This window comes from Ochotona curzoniae, unplaced genomic scaffold (assembly GCF_017591425.1).
Source record: "Ochotona curzoniae isolate NIBS_2020 unplaced genomic scaffold, NIBS_Ocur_1.0 contig_1014, whole genome shotgun sequence".
NCBI classification, from domain to species: Eukaryota; Metazoa; Chordata; class Mammalia; order Lagomorpha; family Ochotonidae; genus Ochotona; species Ochotona curzoniae.
Genome location: NW_024464920.1, coordinates 46,586,539 through 46,598,803, shown reverse-complemented (window position 1 = coordinate 46,598,803; position 12,265 = coordinate 46,586,539). Strand labels below are relative to the sequence as shown.

Here is a 12,265-nt window from a genome sequence, read left to right as displayed (position 1 = left end):
TGGCTTCGGATTGGCATAGCATCGGCCATTGTGCTCACTTGCGGAGTGAATCATCGGACGGAAGATCTTCCTCTCTGTCTCTCCTCTCTGTATATCCGCTTTTCCAATAAAAATAAATAAATAAACCTTTTTAAAAAAAAAAAGTGAAGAAGCTGGAACTCGAACTAGTGTCCCAATATGAGATGTCAGCTTGGCAGGCCACAGTTTAACTCACTGTGCCACACTAGCCTGTGTCACGGCCTTTGTACAGGTTGGTAGTCTTACTGGCCTAAAACATCAATCTTGCCTTTCAACGTTTCCCTTGAAGACTTCCCTTACAGATCACCTCCTCTAGGAAGCCTTCCATGACTAAATGCCATCCACATTCACATATCGGTCTGAGCCAGGGAGTCCACCCCTCACTGGGACCCCAGTGCCAGGACCCTAGGTTCTGTCAGGTCTCCTCCTGTTTCCAGAAGCTTTGTGGGTGGAGAGCTCAGTCCAGGAGCCAGCCCAGCACCTGTGCAGAGCCAGCTTAGCGGAGCTGTGGACAGGGCATCTCACCCTAAGTACAACTTTTGTTAGACCATCCGCTTGGAGTGCCAGCAAGCAGAGCTTCCGGCAGTCTGTCAGACCTTGGTTCCCACCCCAGCCCTGCGTGCCTCAGTCTCCCCGCTTGAGAGGAGGGCGGCATTGATTTCCCAGGGAGGAGGAGCTGAGCAGGATGCTGAGTACAAGAAAGGAGGAGAGGAGGACTCCCCCTCCCTCTCCCCGCTGACAGCTTCTTTCATTTCAAAGCCAGAAGAGAAAACAACCCTTTAGGCGGCTGCTCCAGTTTTGTCCAAAATAATTTATTGACCAGCCTTACAAAAAAAAATATGTCGGCAAGAGAAAAATAATAAATCCCCTAAGGACAGACAAGCCCCTCCTTCCTTCCACTGGTTCCCCTGGGATCCTGCCAGAGAGTGGGGGGTCAGGCAAGGAGGAGGTCCCCAAGGAGAAGGTCAAAACATGCAGGGGCCGTGGGGGCCGGCCCAGCGGGCACCAAGGCACTTATGGGCAAAGGCAAGGACTGTGTCCTGCGAGGTCACGGCAGGCAAAGAGGGAGGGCACACCTGTTCAATCAGTCTCAGAGGCAAGGCTCCTGGGCCGGGGTTGGGGTGGCAGAGCTGGGGAAGTGGGGACCCCCTCAAGAGCTTCAGGGGCCCCCCCTCCTTCTTCTTTGGCCACCCCAAAGTCCACGTGCACAGGCCCACTGAGGGAGACTGGGCTGAGTGAGGCCAGCCCTGGGGATGCTGGGGACCTGAGGCTCTGACGCTGGGCAGGCTGTGGGGGTACAGGTGGCAGAGGGGGTGGCACTGTGGGGGCCCGGAGACTGCTGCCAACCAACCTTCGGGGCAGAGCTCGGGGTGTGACGGGGCTGCCGGAGCCAGGGGGCAGTGGCGCAGCTGGAGGAGAAGACCGGGCGCTGGCCACCTGGGGTGGTGGCATGGTGGGTCGTGCAGGTGCTGGGCGCTTGGCTGCAGAGCAAGACAGCAGGAGGAAGGTGAAACATCCCGATTAAGGGAGTTCCACCTGCAAGCTGGTCCCACCCCAGGGTCCTAGCACCTGCTTCTCCTCCTGTAGGGGCTTGCTCTCCCTTCATGCTCATCTCCCCAGTGGGCCCAAGACCAACGCCCTACACCTGTCACATCTCCCAGTTCTATTTGCTGCGCATGACTTTGGTGCTCTGAAAGGGCTTTGTGGACTTTTCTGTTGCTCGTGCATTGCTCACGCCCCTTACCAGCACCAGCAGAGTGAGCCAAGCAGACCATCTGGCACAGCACTGAGCAGGGGGTCTCCAGAGATGGCTGCACCTCCCAGATGGGCCACTCATGCCAGGGAGGCCTGCTCACCTGTCCAGCTCTGAACCAAGCTGACAGGTGAGTGGGCCCGGAGGCTGCAGGTCTCTCTGTGCCAACTACCTCTTTTTCCCCCTGCCCTTTGACCTCAGGTGCCTGGCTGCCCAGCTAGCTCTGCACACTGCACACAGCGCTCCCTTCAGGCGAGAGTGCTCTCTGCACCCAGGATGTTAGGACTACACTCAAGGTGCCCAGTGCTGGAATCTGAAGAAGGCAGCAGGACTGGATTCCTGGCCTCCCCCAGCCCCTCTCCTTCCCTTCCCACCGCCAACTCACTCTTCCGAGCTGCATCCTCAGCTGGGGTTGTGGCCTCTGGGGGGCTCCTGTGGACCTTAGGGGAGGCTGGTCTGGGGGGCGCTTCCGAGTCTACCCTGCAGAAGGAAGGGGAAGGAGGCAGAAACAGACATCGTCACTGCCTATAAGTTGCTTGCCTGCCATGTTGAGGAGACTCCCAGCTGACAGGAGACTGTCCTACCAGGGACCAGGCCAGATCCCTAAGGCAAGACGCTTCTGGTTCTAGACAGGCTTGCATCCACCATGTCCACCTGCTGTGGGACCCTGTTAAGGGGTCCATGGCCCCTGTGGGGGAAGGCTGGCACACTACCTAGTTGCCTGTTGGAGCGGGCCTCCCAGGGTGTGGTTCATGGGATGTTCTGCCTCTGGAAGCAGCGAGTCAGTGGGTGCGCCTGGCTCCCCCATCCACCCATTCTCTGCTCCCTCCTCTTGCATGGCACTGGCTACCACCTGCCATTCCGTGCTTGCTGGTTCTCTCTCCCACCATGCAGTGCGAGAGCTAAGCCCTGCTGCCCAGTGCATCTGGGGAATTCATGGCTCTGGCCAGCACAGCCTGTGGGACACTGGACAGCCCCTGCTCAATACAGATGCCCCAGAAACCCTTCCAGCTCAGTCTGGGAGGTTAGACAAACTCTACTGTGGTCACCTCTCTGGGTCCCTAAATTCCCAGGGCCTGGTACACAGTGGGCACTCAGGAAGCAGCCAGACAACATGCCAGTGAACACATTCAAGGCTGCCAACCTGCCCACACCCAACTGTCTGGGCTGGTCTTTGAAACCAGAAAGAAAACTGGTTTGAAAGAAACCAGAGTGTCCCATCGCTACACATGTTGGAACCCAACCAAGGCTGGACCACTCCTGTGCTTCTGGTTGCTACTAGATGACTTAGGACACTTGTGGCCATGCAAGTGCTACCTACAGAGTCGCAACACTATGGTTGAGAGGACAAGGACAAAAAAAAAAAAATGTTTGGGGAACAGCGTCAAAGCACAGGAAGTTAAGCTGCCACCTACAGCGCCTACAGCCTACACTAGAGTGCTAGCTCAAGTCTGAGCTGCTCTGTTTCCCATCAGCTCCCTGCTAATGCACCTGGGAAAGCAGCCGAAGATGGCCCAAGTGTTTGGGCCCCTGCCACCCCTGAGGGGTCCCCAAATGGAGTTCCAGGCTACTGGTTTCAGTCTGGCCTAGTCCCAGCCATGGCAGTCATTTGGAAAGTGAAATCAGTGGCTGAAAGATCTCTTTTTCGTCCTGTCATTTTGTCTTTCAAATTATTAAAATAAATCTTAGAAGAAAAAGAAAAATCTGACTATGTTCTGCATAGACATTTTTTTTTTTGGCTGGATTTCCCACTCCATGATTGGGTCTCACAGAGGTGGATGTGTGACAAGAGGGCCAAAGACCAGTGGTTGAGGCTGGGCACCTGCAGGGTGGGCACAGGGCGGGGTGGGAGGGCCATGTCCTAATGCTCACCTTTCCCTGATGGAGGCCGGGACTGCAGCCGGAGCTGGAGCTGGGGTGGTGGTGGGAGCGGAGTCAGGTGCAGCGGTGAATGGCAGGTCCTCTAGGACTGGCCCCTCACTGCCCTTGTCCAAGGGCGCCAGGGCCGCAAACAGGCCTGACACGTTGAAGTTGATGTCTGTAGACAGAAGGTGTGGGCCTTGGGGCAGAGCCTCTGCCAGCCCCTGTGCCTGGTCCCCTGCACTCCTGGGGTGAGCTTCGCCTCCTGTTGCCCATGGACGCAGACCAGGAATGGGAGCTCATAGCAGAGAGGCAAGTGCCGGGGCTGCCCAGGCCTGAGGCTGGGGGCAGGGGTGGGAGGTGGCGGGGAAACCTTACCTCCAGGGAACAGAGTGTCTGCATTCTGGATCAACACCTCTACCACGCCCACCACTTGGATGGAAGACACGGAGGCCGCGTCCAGGTGGGCCTGGTCCCTGGCACAAGAAAGCAGACACAATCAGCATTGTGTCTGACACCTGTGGCCTGTGAGGTCAGGCCAGCAAGGGCTCACAGGCCACAGGTCCAAGGCCGCCACGTATATATGTGTGTGCCTGGTTCATGCAGCCCAGACTGCCCTTTTTCCAGCCACTGGTTCAGCACCGAAACTTCTCCAAGTTCTCAGCTCTAGACAGACTCTCCTAGCATGAGATGGGACCTGTGTGTGTCAGAGGCCCCTCCCTGGGTCACAGCACACACCCCCAGTCCTGACGACCCCTGCTCCCATGCACCTGGGGAAGTAACAGGTAACAACTCTGGGCGCTGCATCCCTGACACCCACATGGGAGACTCATGTGGAGTTCCCGCCTCCCAGCTTCGCCCTGGCCCACTCCCGGCTGTCGCAGGCATGAGGAATGAACCAGACGATGAGGGATTGCCCACTCTCTTCCCATTTGTCTTTGGAATTAAATGAATAAAACAACTAAGCATAATTTCCTCACTCATGAATTTTTCAAATTTCCAAGGCAAAATTCTAGTCTGTGTAATTCGGACTGGTGTGACGGCTCAACTGGCTAACCTCCTGCAAGCACCGGGATCCTATATGGGCACTAGTTCATGTCCCAGGTGCTCCATTTCCCTTCCAGCTCCCTGCTTGTGACCTGGAAAAGCAGGAGAGGATGACCCAAAGCCTGGGGACCCTGAACCTGCATGAGAGACCTGGAAGAAGCTCCTGGCCCCTGGCCTCAGAGCAGCTCAGCCATTGCAGCCATTTGGGGGAGTGAACCAGCGGATAGAGAATCTTTTTTCTGTCTCTCCTTCTCTCTATACATCTGCCTTTCTAATACAAATAAATCTTTTTGTGACGTGTCCCCACTGTAGAGCTGGGGACATGGAGCGTTGGAGAATGACTTCCTCAGGCTGTTGCTGGCAGGTCAGGGGTTGCGGTGGAACCCAATCTTGCTCCCAGGCCCCCACATGGGGTTGTCAAGGCCCCCATTGCCGCTGTGAATGCAGAAGGCCATGACCCCAAGCCCTGGGGGCACCTGAAGTCCCATCAGGAAGTCTTCAGGGGTGGCTGTGGCCACAGCAGCTAACGGACCCAGGCCGAGAGTGAGCGAGTGAGATGGGGGTGTCAGGTGGGGCTCCCTCCCCCCACTACTGCCCCTCACCCTTCCTTCTCAGGCGGCCACAGCAGGTTGGGCCCCAGCACAATAGCGATGTTGCTCGGTGTCATCTTGTTCACCTCCTGCTCTTCAGCCAGCCGTGCCAGGAACTTCATCAGGTACCTGGTGATGGGTGGGACATACGTCATGGCCACAGGCCCCCTGGGCTTCCAGGGTTTCCAAAGAATGGGCAAGTGCCACCCAGTATGGTTCTAACAGCAGCGTCAATAGGGCCCCTCTGTGGGCTGGGCTGGCATGGGTGGAGGATGCTAAGACCTGCAGACCCACCTGCCAAGGCTGTGCCAGGCACGGGGGCAGAAGATGCCAGGCAGGTGACTGGGCTAAGTCCCCCCTGGGGTTCTGGCTATGGGGTTGGACTCACCTGAGGTTGTTGAGGTTGTCAGGGGGCAGGCGGCTACACACCTCCTGCAGGGCCTCCAGCCGGGCACCTGGTTCCTTCAGGCTGAGGACAGCAGAGCAGGTGAGCCAGGGGTCCTAGGCCAGGCCTGGGCAGCCACTTCCTCCCACTGCCACCTCAGCCACATCCTCACCTGGCAGCCCTCAGCCAGTCATCATAGAGGTCGAAGGTCATCAGGGGCTCAGGCAGCTCCCGCAGGTAGGACTTGAGGGCACCTGCCACTGCATGGGGGTCGCAAGAGAACTCCTCCAGGCTGCCCGGGTCCGAGGCCATGGTCTGCTTAAGGCGCTTCAGCACTGAGGCTCCGGCGGCCAGACGAAAGAGGCCCTGGAGTGTGAGAGGGCTTTTAGGGGAAGGGGATCACCAGAAATGGGGCAAGGCAAAAAGGCTGCTGGGGAGTCAGGAGGCTGGTCAGCCTAGCAAGGCAGCACAGGGGCCCAGGCAGGAGTGCCAAGGGGCCCAGTTCTGTCTTGGGGCATCTCCTGCTTAAAGGGCCAGCCTTAGGAAAGCCGCCAGGGGACTAAAGGACATGGAGGGCCCAGTGTGTGGCAGCCCCGCTGGGAGCACTTCCAATGCCACCTCCCCATGTGCTGTCCCTCCCTCTGGAAACAAGGCCAAAGTGCCACAGGGTCACTGTTCAACGGAGCAAGGATTGCCAAGGGTCCGCAGCACAGTGCTTGGCCCAGCTGGGTGTGGGTCTGGGATAGCATGGGAGCCCGAATGCTCCTCGTTCCCCCACCCCTGCTGCCAGCCACAGGGGCCCCACCTCTTCCTTCATGCCCTCAGAGAGTAACATCAGGACACAGGCCTCGATGGGCAGGGCGATGTCCCGGCCCAGTTCCTGTAGGTGCGCCTGCAGTGACACCCCATACACCCTGGGGGAGGTGGTGGCTGTCATCGAGGACAAGGGGTCTGTGGGGATAAGACGGATCAGCGGCCCAGGGTCTTCTCACCTCGGGGAGGAGGTGTCAGTCATGCTAGATATACATGGGCACCCCACACATCCTCAAAAGAAGGGTCCCCACCTTCCCCCAACCCTCCCTGAAGAGACACCCATATCCAAAGTAGCCTCTCATGTCTGCCTACTTCCCCTACGTCTGCCCCGGCCTCCTGGCCACTGTCTCCTCCCATCCCCGCATCCCAGCAGGTGTCACAGCCCTGGGCCTGCTCCCTTCCTTCCCTCTTTCACACACACGGTTGGGGGCAGGGCTGTCAGGTCAGCTCTCCCCAATCCAGCCCTGACCTGCTTGGCTGTGGTTCTCCCTCAGCTCGGACAGGGCCGTGTCCAGGGAGCTCAGAGACCTGCGATGATAGTCAGCCTGAATCTCCAGGAGCTGTGAGGATAAAGGGACAACACCCCGCGGGAGTGAGGAGAGCCGGGCAGCCGCAGATACGCCTCCCAGGTCACCACACAGCCATTCCCACCTCGCACAAATCCCAGACTCACATGAATGAAGTAGTTGGCGTAAGAGTCCTCCTTGGTGGAGAAGTGGTACAGGTCGGCCAGGTACTCGTCCTTGGGGACAGATCATATCAGTGGGCCTGGGGGTCTATGGGGACGGGGTAAGGGATTCTGGGGCTGGGAGGGGTCAGGGACGCTCTGCATCACCATACCCTTAGCACACTGTCCGGTCACCCATTCACTCATTAAACATACCAAAAGTCCAGTGACCAGCACGCCCGCCTGCCTCCCAGGCAGTATGCCCAGGGTGCAGACACAGGCAGCTGTGAGCTCAAGGCCAAGGCTGCGGTTGCTGGAGGCTGCCAGCCAGCACTTCAGCCCAGCTGGCTCCGTGGTGAGAGCAAGCCACCCACACTGCCTCTGCGAGCCTCAGGTGCTCTCTCCTCTGACCCAGGCCTGGGCCCCATCCTCACACCTTCACGTGTCCCACCTTGCACTGTAGCACTCTCCTCTTCAGTTCCTCCTCCTCCTCCTTCAGCGTCTCTACCTTGTTGGCTGCCGTGGTGTGACCATGACCACTAGGGGCACCACCCAGCCCCTGACCGCTGCCTGAGTTCTTGGCTGCCTGGTTGAGCCTGGGGAAAATGGAGTGGTCACTGGGACTGTTGCGCACCCAAGTGTTCCTCCAGGTGGCAAACCTCAGCGTTGTCTGGGTTCTGGGGTCTTGTCCAGCTTGGACCAGGGGCGTTGTGCTGCGTTCCCTGGCGGTGACTTTGGTAACTACAACCATTCAGGCCACTAGGGTGGAGGAGTAAAACTATTTATGGCTCCCCTGGGCTTGAGGGGGTCACCACAGCTGTCTCATGCATGCACCCTCACCACATGTGTTCCTGTGGGCCCTGAAGTGTCCCTCCCGGTGTGGCAAGGACCTCAAGCTGTGTGGTCATCCCTGTGGCGTGATGAGTACCAGTCCCCACCCCCAGCAGCCGGCCACGGCTTGCACCTGCTCTTGAGGGCGTTCCAGTCGGACACGAGCTTCTGCAGGCTTTTCTTGTGCTTGAGGATGGCCGGCAGCTCCTCCTGGGGGCAGGCGGGCGTGGGGAGGGTTCAGTGGGCAGCAGCAGGAGGCAGGCGCTGGGGGGCGAGGCAGCAGGGGGCTGGGTCACCTCACTCAGCCTGTTGAGGGGCTGCAGGACATCCCTCTCCAGGGTCATCTCAAACTCTGCCAGGATGCGGGCCAGCTGGTTCTGGATGGCACAGCTCATCTCCAAGGCCTTCCTGTGGATGCAGCACCCAGTGGGCCCAGGCTCCTCCTGACAAATACTTTCGATTGGGAGAGGGTACTCCCTCTCCATTACTTCCTGCCCCTCCCAGTTCTCCTTCATCTTCACCAGGCCCAACACCCTCCCACGCTAACCACTATGCTGTCCCCAGACTGGCCATGGCCACCTTTGCTGACCTGGGTCCCCTACCAGTTTTTACTACCCCCTTGGCACCCCCAAGTGCATGCTGGGCCCCAGCTGGGCTCACCCCATGCTGGAGTCAGGGTCCAGCTCCTTGAAGCTCTCAGCCATTGTGGTGGACAGAGCCATGAGGGGAAGCTTCTTCTGTAGGGGGACAGTCGAGGGCCAGGTGTAAGCAAGAGCCTAGAATGGGGGATCCCAGCCATGGGGGAAGCACGGGGTGACCCCAGCCATGGGGGAGGGGCCTGTGGTCACAGCTCCTGCTCATCTGGTCCCCTTTCCCCTCCCAGCAGCCACATGACTGGGCGAGCAGGTGGGGCAGGCCAGGACACAAGGATGCATACAGGATCAGAACCACTAAAAGCCACCCAGCTGAAGGAGCTAGCCTAGGCACAGCTGCCTCCCCTGGCCCAGGGCACATGTAGCGTTCATCCATTGTACCACAGCCCGTGCCCTGGTCACAGATTCTCACAATGCCTTCCTCCTCCTGCCCAAGACACAGAGTGCTCCAGCTTTGAGGTGGGAGAGATGAGGCTCAAACTAGCTGTGCTTCTGACAACCCCAGCATGGACCTTACCCCTGGGAGCCCCCACTTCCTCCTCCAGGGTGCCTGTTGGCACCCAGCACCGATATATCAATGCATCGTAGCAACCGTCCAGCAGGAGTTGGTGAGCATCGCTGAAAATTCAGCTCCAATGCTACCTCTTCCAGGAAGTCCTCCCAGGCTACTCCACTAAGTGCTGGGTCAAAAAGGCAGGTGCCCCAGGACTCTTTACCCCCAGCAGTCTCCACACGTCCTCCAGTGCTACTTAGAACCCCTTTTGCCCAGCTCGCTCACCACCCGCTTGTCCATGTCTGCCCCGCTCTGGCCCTGCAGACACGCCTGCAGCCGTTTATGCACATTGTGAGCCGCTCGCTTGGCGGGTTCCAGCCGCTGCTCCACCTGGGAGGGTCCGGGGAGAGGCAGGGATGGTGGATTCTGGGAGACTATGGTGTCCCCTACCCACCCACCCCCACCCACCATTTTTTCTCTTTCCTCCTCCTGGGGATCCCGTGGCCAACAGCTTGGGAAATGACTCAACCCGGGTCCCCAGCTAGCGTCCCCACCCTGCCCCAGCTCTGACAGCTTGCACGGACCTGCCCGCCCGCCGGCGGCCCAGGCGCGTACCTGCAGCAGGTCCTCGCCCAGGAGCTCGGCAGTCTCAGGGGTGCTGAGGAAGGGTGGGAGAGCTGTTGTAAGTCCCCCTGCCTCCTGCCTTTCCCTGCTCACCTCCTCTCCAACAGGGTACCCAGACCCCAAGTCCTGGCAGGACCCATGACAGGTGGGCCCAATCCAAGAGCACATTCCACAGGGCAGTACAGCAGCCCTGCCTTCCTCCTCCATGCAGGACACCCAGGGCTGTGCCCTGCCGGAGCTGGGAGAGGAGGGGCTCTCCTAGGCCCACCCCCCACTATCAACACCCCAGGGAAGAGGAGGCCTGGCCAAGCCCCCAAGCATGGCAAGGACCCTGCACAGCAGCTGGGAGCAGAGGTGGGCTGGCCAGAGGGTGGAAGTGGGCCTGGGCTCTTATCAAGGATACAGTGGGCGCTGGGGCTGCCAGGGCACACAGGCGTTTGTACCCACAGGAGCCCACAAGCTGGGCCCGGGGCGCCTGGCCCACAGAATAGGGAACTCTCTTGGGCTGGGGGAAGAGACGCAGAGAAGACAGGGCCCTTCGCGGCAACCCAAACTTCCGGCCTCCCCTCCACTGACTGGAGGGGTGGGGAGACCCTGAGCAGGTTTTCCACCTGAGTTAGGAAAAGCAGAAGCGGGACCCAGAAGTGGGAGGCCTCCAGCCTGGAACTGGGGGAGGGGGCGCTGCCAGGAGGGCCCTGCCCCTCCTCCACTAGGCAAGGCCCCTGCCTCCTCCCCTCCCCCCAAGCCCTGCTCCCCCATCAACCCTTCCCCTTCCTCTAACCGGCAATCCCAAGGGGCTTCTCTGGCCCCACTGTCCAGGGCTGACCAGTGAGGCCAGGGAGGCCCTACGAGCAGGGCATATCCAGCGTCCTGGGCCGCCCCCCTGTGTCCATGCAGCACCCCCTCCCCAATCAGGCGTGGGGCACTCCTTTCCCCCAAAGGCGAGTCTGTCCTCCTGGAGGTGTAGGAGGCTTGCAGGGCAGGGAGAAGGAGAGCAGAACCCAGACCCCCAGGCCAAGCGGCTGCCCAGCCGGGGCGGCCTCCCCGCTTAAGTCTCCCAGCTCTCACATCCCTCTGGGTCCCGCGGGGTCGAGGGGGTGGGGAGGGAGTTGGTGCCGCCAGAGGCCAGTACTCACCGTCCCAAGCTGCCCGTTTGGGCCAGCTGCCGCATGCGGTGCAGCTGCCTCTTCATCATCTTGGGGGTTGTTGGGGAGCGGGGTACTGCGGGTCACGCTCGGGGGTCGAGGGCAGCCCCCGGCCCAGCCTGCCTGTCTGACGCGGCGCTCGCTTCCTGGGCCGCGCGGAGTCTCTCGCTCACTGCCGCCAGCTGCCTCCTCCCCTGCTGCTCGCGGCTCCGCCCCGGCCCCCAGGTCAGTCCTCTCTCCAAGTTCGCCTCCTCGCTCGGCCCCGGCTTCCGGGCCCCCAGTCGCCCTGCCCGCCCCGCCAGCATTGGCGCGCGTCGCCGTCCGCAGGTGGGGCTCCCCGCCCGGCTGGCCCGGTTGGCGGGAAGCAGGTGAGCCGGCTCCGGCTGCGGCCCCGCCACCCTAGCAACCCCCTGCCCCCCGCAGAAGGGACCTTTGCACCCGTCTTAAGGGCTCAAGAGGGCTTTGTGCTTAGCAGAGACAGACCTTTGGGACCTTCTCTGGCCTGCCTGGGCGGCTTGGCGACCCGAAGGCCCTTCGTCAGATCCCTGCATAGTGGGCTGGTGGACTGGCCAGCATGGGTAGCTCCAGTCTCCAGCCACCTGGCTCCAAGCGCCTGTCCCACCGTCTCCTTTATAGTGGATGCTGTGTGGCCGGTGTGATGGCTCAGCTGCTGAATCCTTGCCATGCAAGCACCAGCATCCTATATGGACACTAGTTTGTGTCCCAGCTGCTCCACTTCACATCCAGCACCCTGCTTATGGCCTGGGAAAGCAGCAGAGGCTAGCCCAAGCCTCGGCACCCTGCACCCCTGCGTAGGAGTCCTAGAAGTTCCTGGCTGTGGATTGGCTCAGTTCCTGCCATTGCAGCCATGTGGGGAGTGACCCAGCAGATGGTTCACTCTTTCTTTCTGCCTCACCTTCTCTGTATAAATTGGCCTTTCCAATAAAAATAAATTTTTACGGTGGGTGTGTGCTACCTCCCTTTAGCTCCTAGGCTTCCCACCACCCCCACAGGTTCCCTGGGGACAGTCCCCTCCCTCTGTGGCGCCTCTTCCCCTTTTTTCCCTCCCCAAGGGACTCAGCTCAGCCCCTGCCTTGCTGCCTGGAAGGCAGTGACAAGTGACAAGGGTGTTACTCCTGGGGTCTTCATGTGCTGCACAGGCACATGTGGAGTCAAGCAAAGTAGTCCACACTCTTCCTCACCTAATGCAGGAAGGTCCTGGGAGCGGGGGATGAGGTGAGCACCTTACTGTTCAACTCCCAGTGTTCCGCACCTAGGTGAGCACTGGAAACTGCAGCCCCCCTACCCTCCCTGCTCACAAAGGGAGACTCAAACAAGAGCTCCCCCTCTCGGCCCTTAGAGTAGAGGAACTGAGGAGGGGCCCAA

At 60.0% G+C, this 12,265-nt stretch overlaps 1 protein-coding gene across 2 annotated transcripts; it reads right to left on the bottom strand.

Moving 5' to 3' along the window:
* Nucleotides 1-809: 809 nt before the first annotated feature.
* Nucleotides 810-11,048, bottom strand: SH3BP1 (SH3 domain binding protein 1). 2 transcript variants are annotated; one of them, XM_040985813.1, is made up of 17 exons: nucleotides 10,871-11,048; nucleotides 9,726-9,768; nucleotides 9,396-9,500; nucleotides 8,625-8,701; nucleotides 8,261-8,372; nucleotides 8,098-8,174; nucleotides 7,585-7,729; nucleotides 7,140-7,208; nucleotides 6,936-7,026; nucleotides 6,459-6,604; nucleotides 5,826-6,019; nucleotides 5,657-5,737; nucleotides 5,281-5,397; nucleotides 4,010-4,107; nucleotides 3,644-3,809; nucleotides 2,146-2,251; nucleotides 810-934 (listed from the first exon to the last, which is right to left on the bottom strand). In XM_040985813.1, the coding sequence occupies exons 1-17, from the start codon at nucleotides 10,927-10,929 to the stop codon at nucleotides 887-889; spliced, it is 1,734 nt and encodes a 577-aa protein (XP_040841747.1). In that variant the 5' UTR covers nucleotides 10,930-11,048; the 3' UTR covers nucleotides 810-886. The 2 variants fall into 2 exon arrangements, with proteins under 2 accessions (XP_040841747.1, XP_040841741.1); XM_040985807.1 differs by having other exon boundaries at nucleotides 810-1,499; nucleotides 2,157-2,251.
* Nucleotides 11,049-12,265: the final 1,217 nt, after the last annotated feature.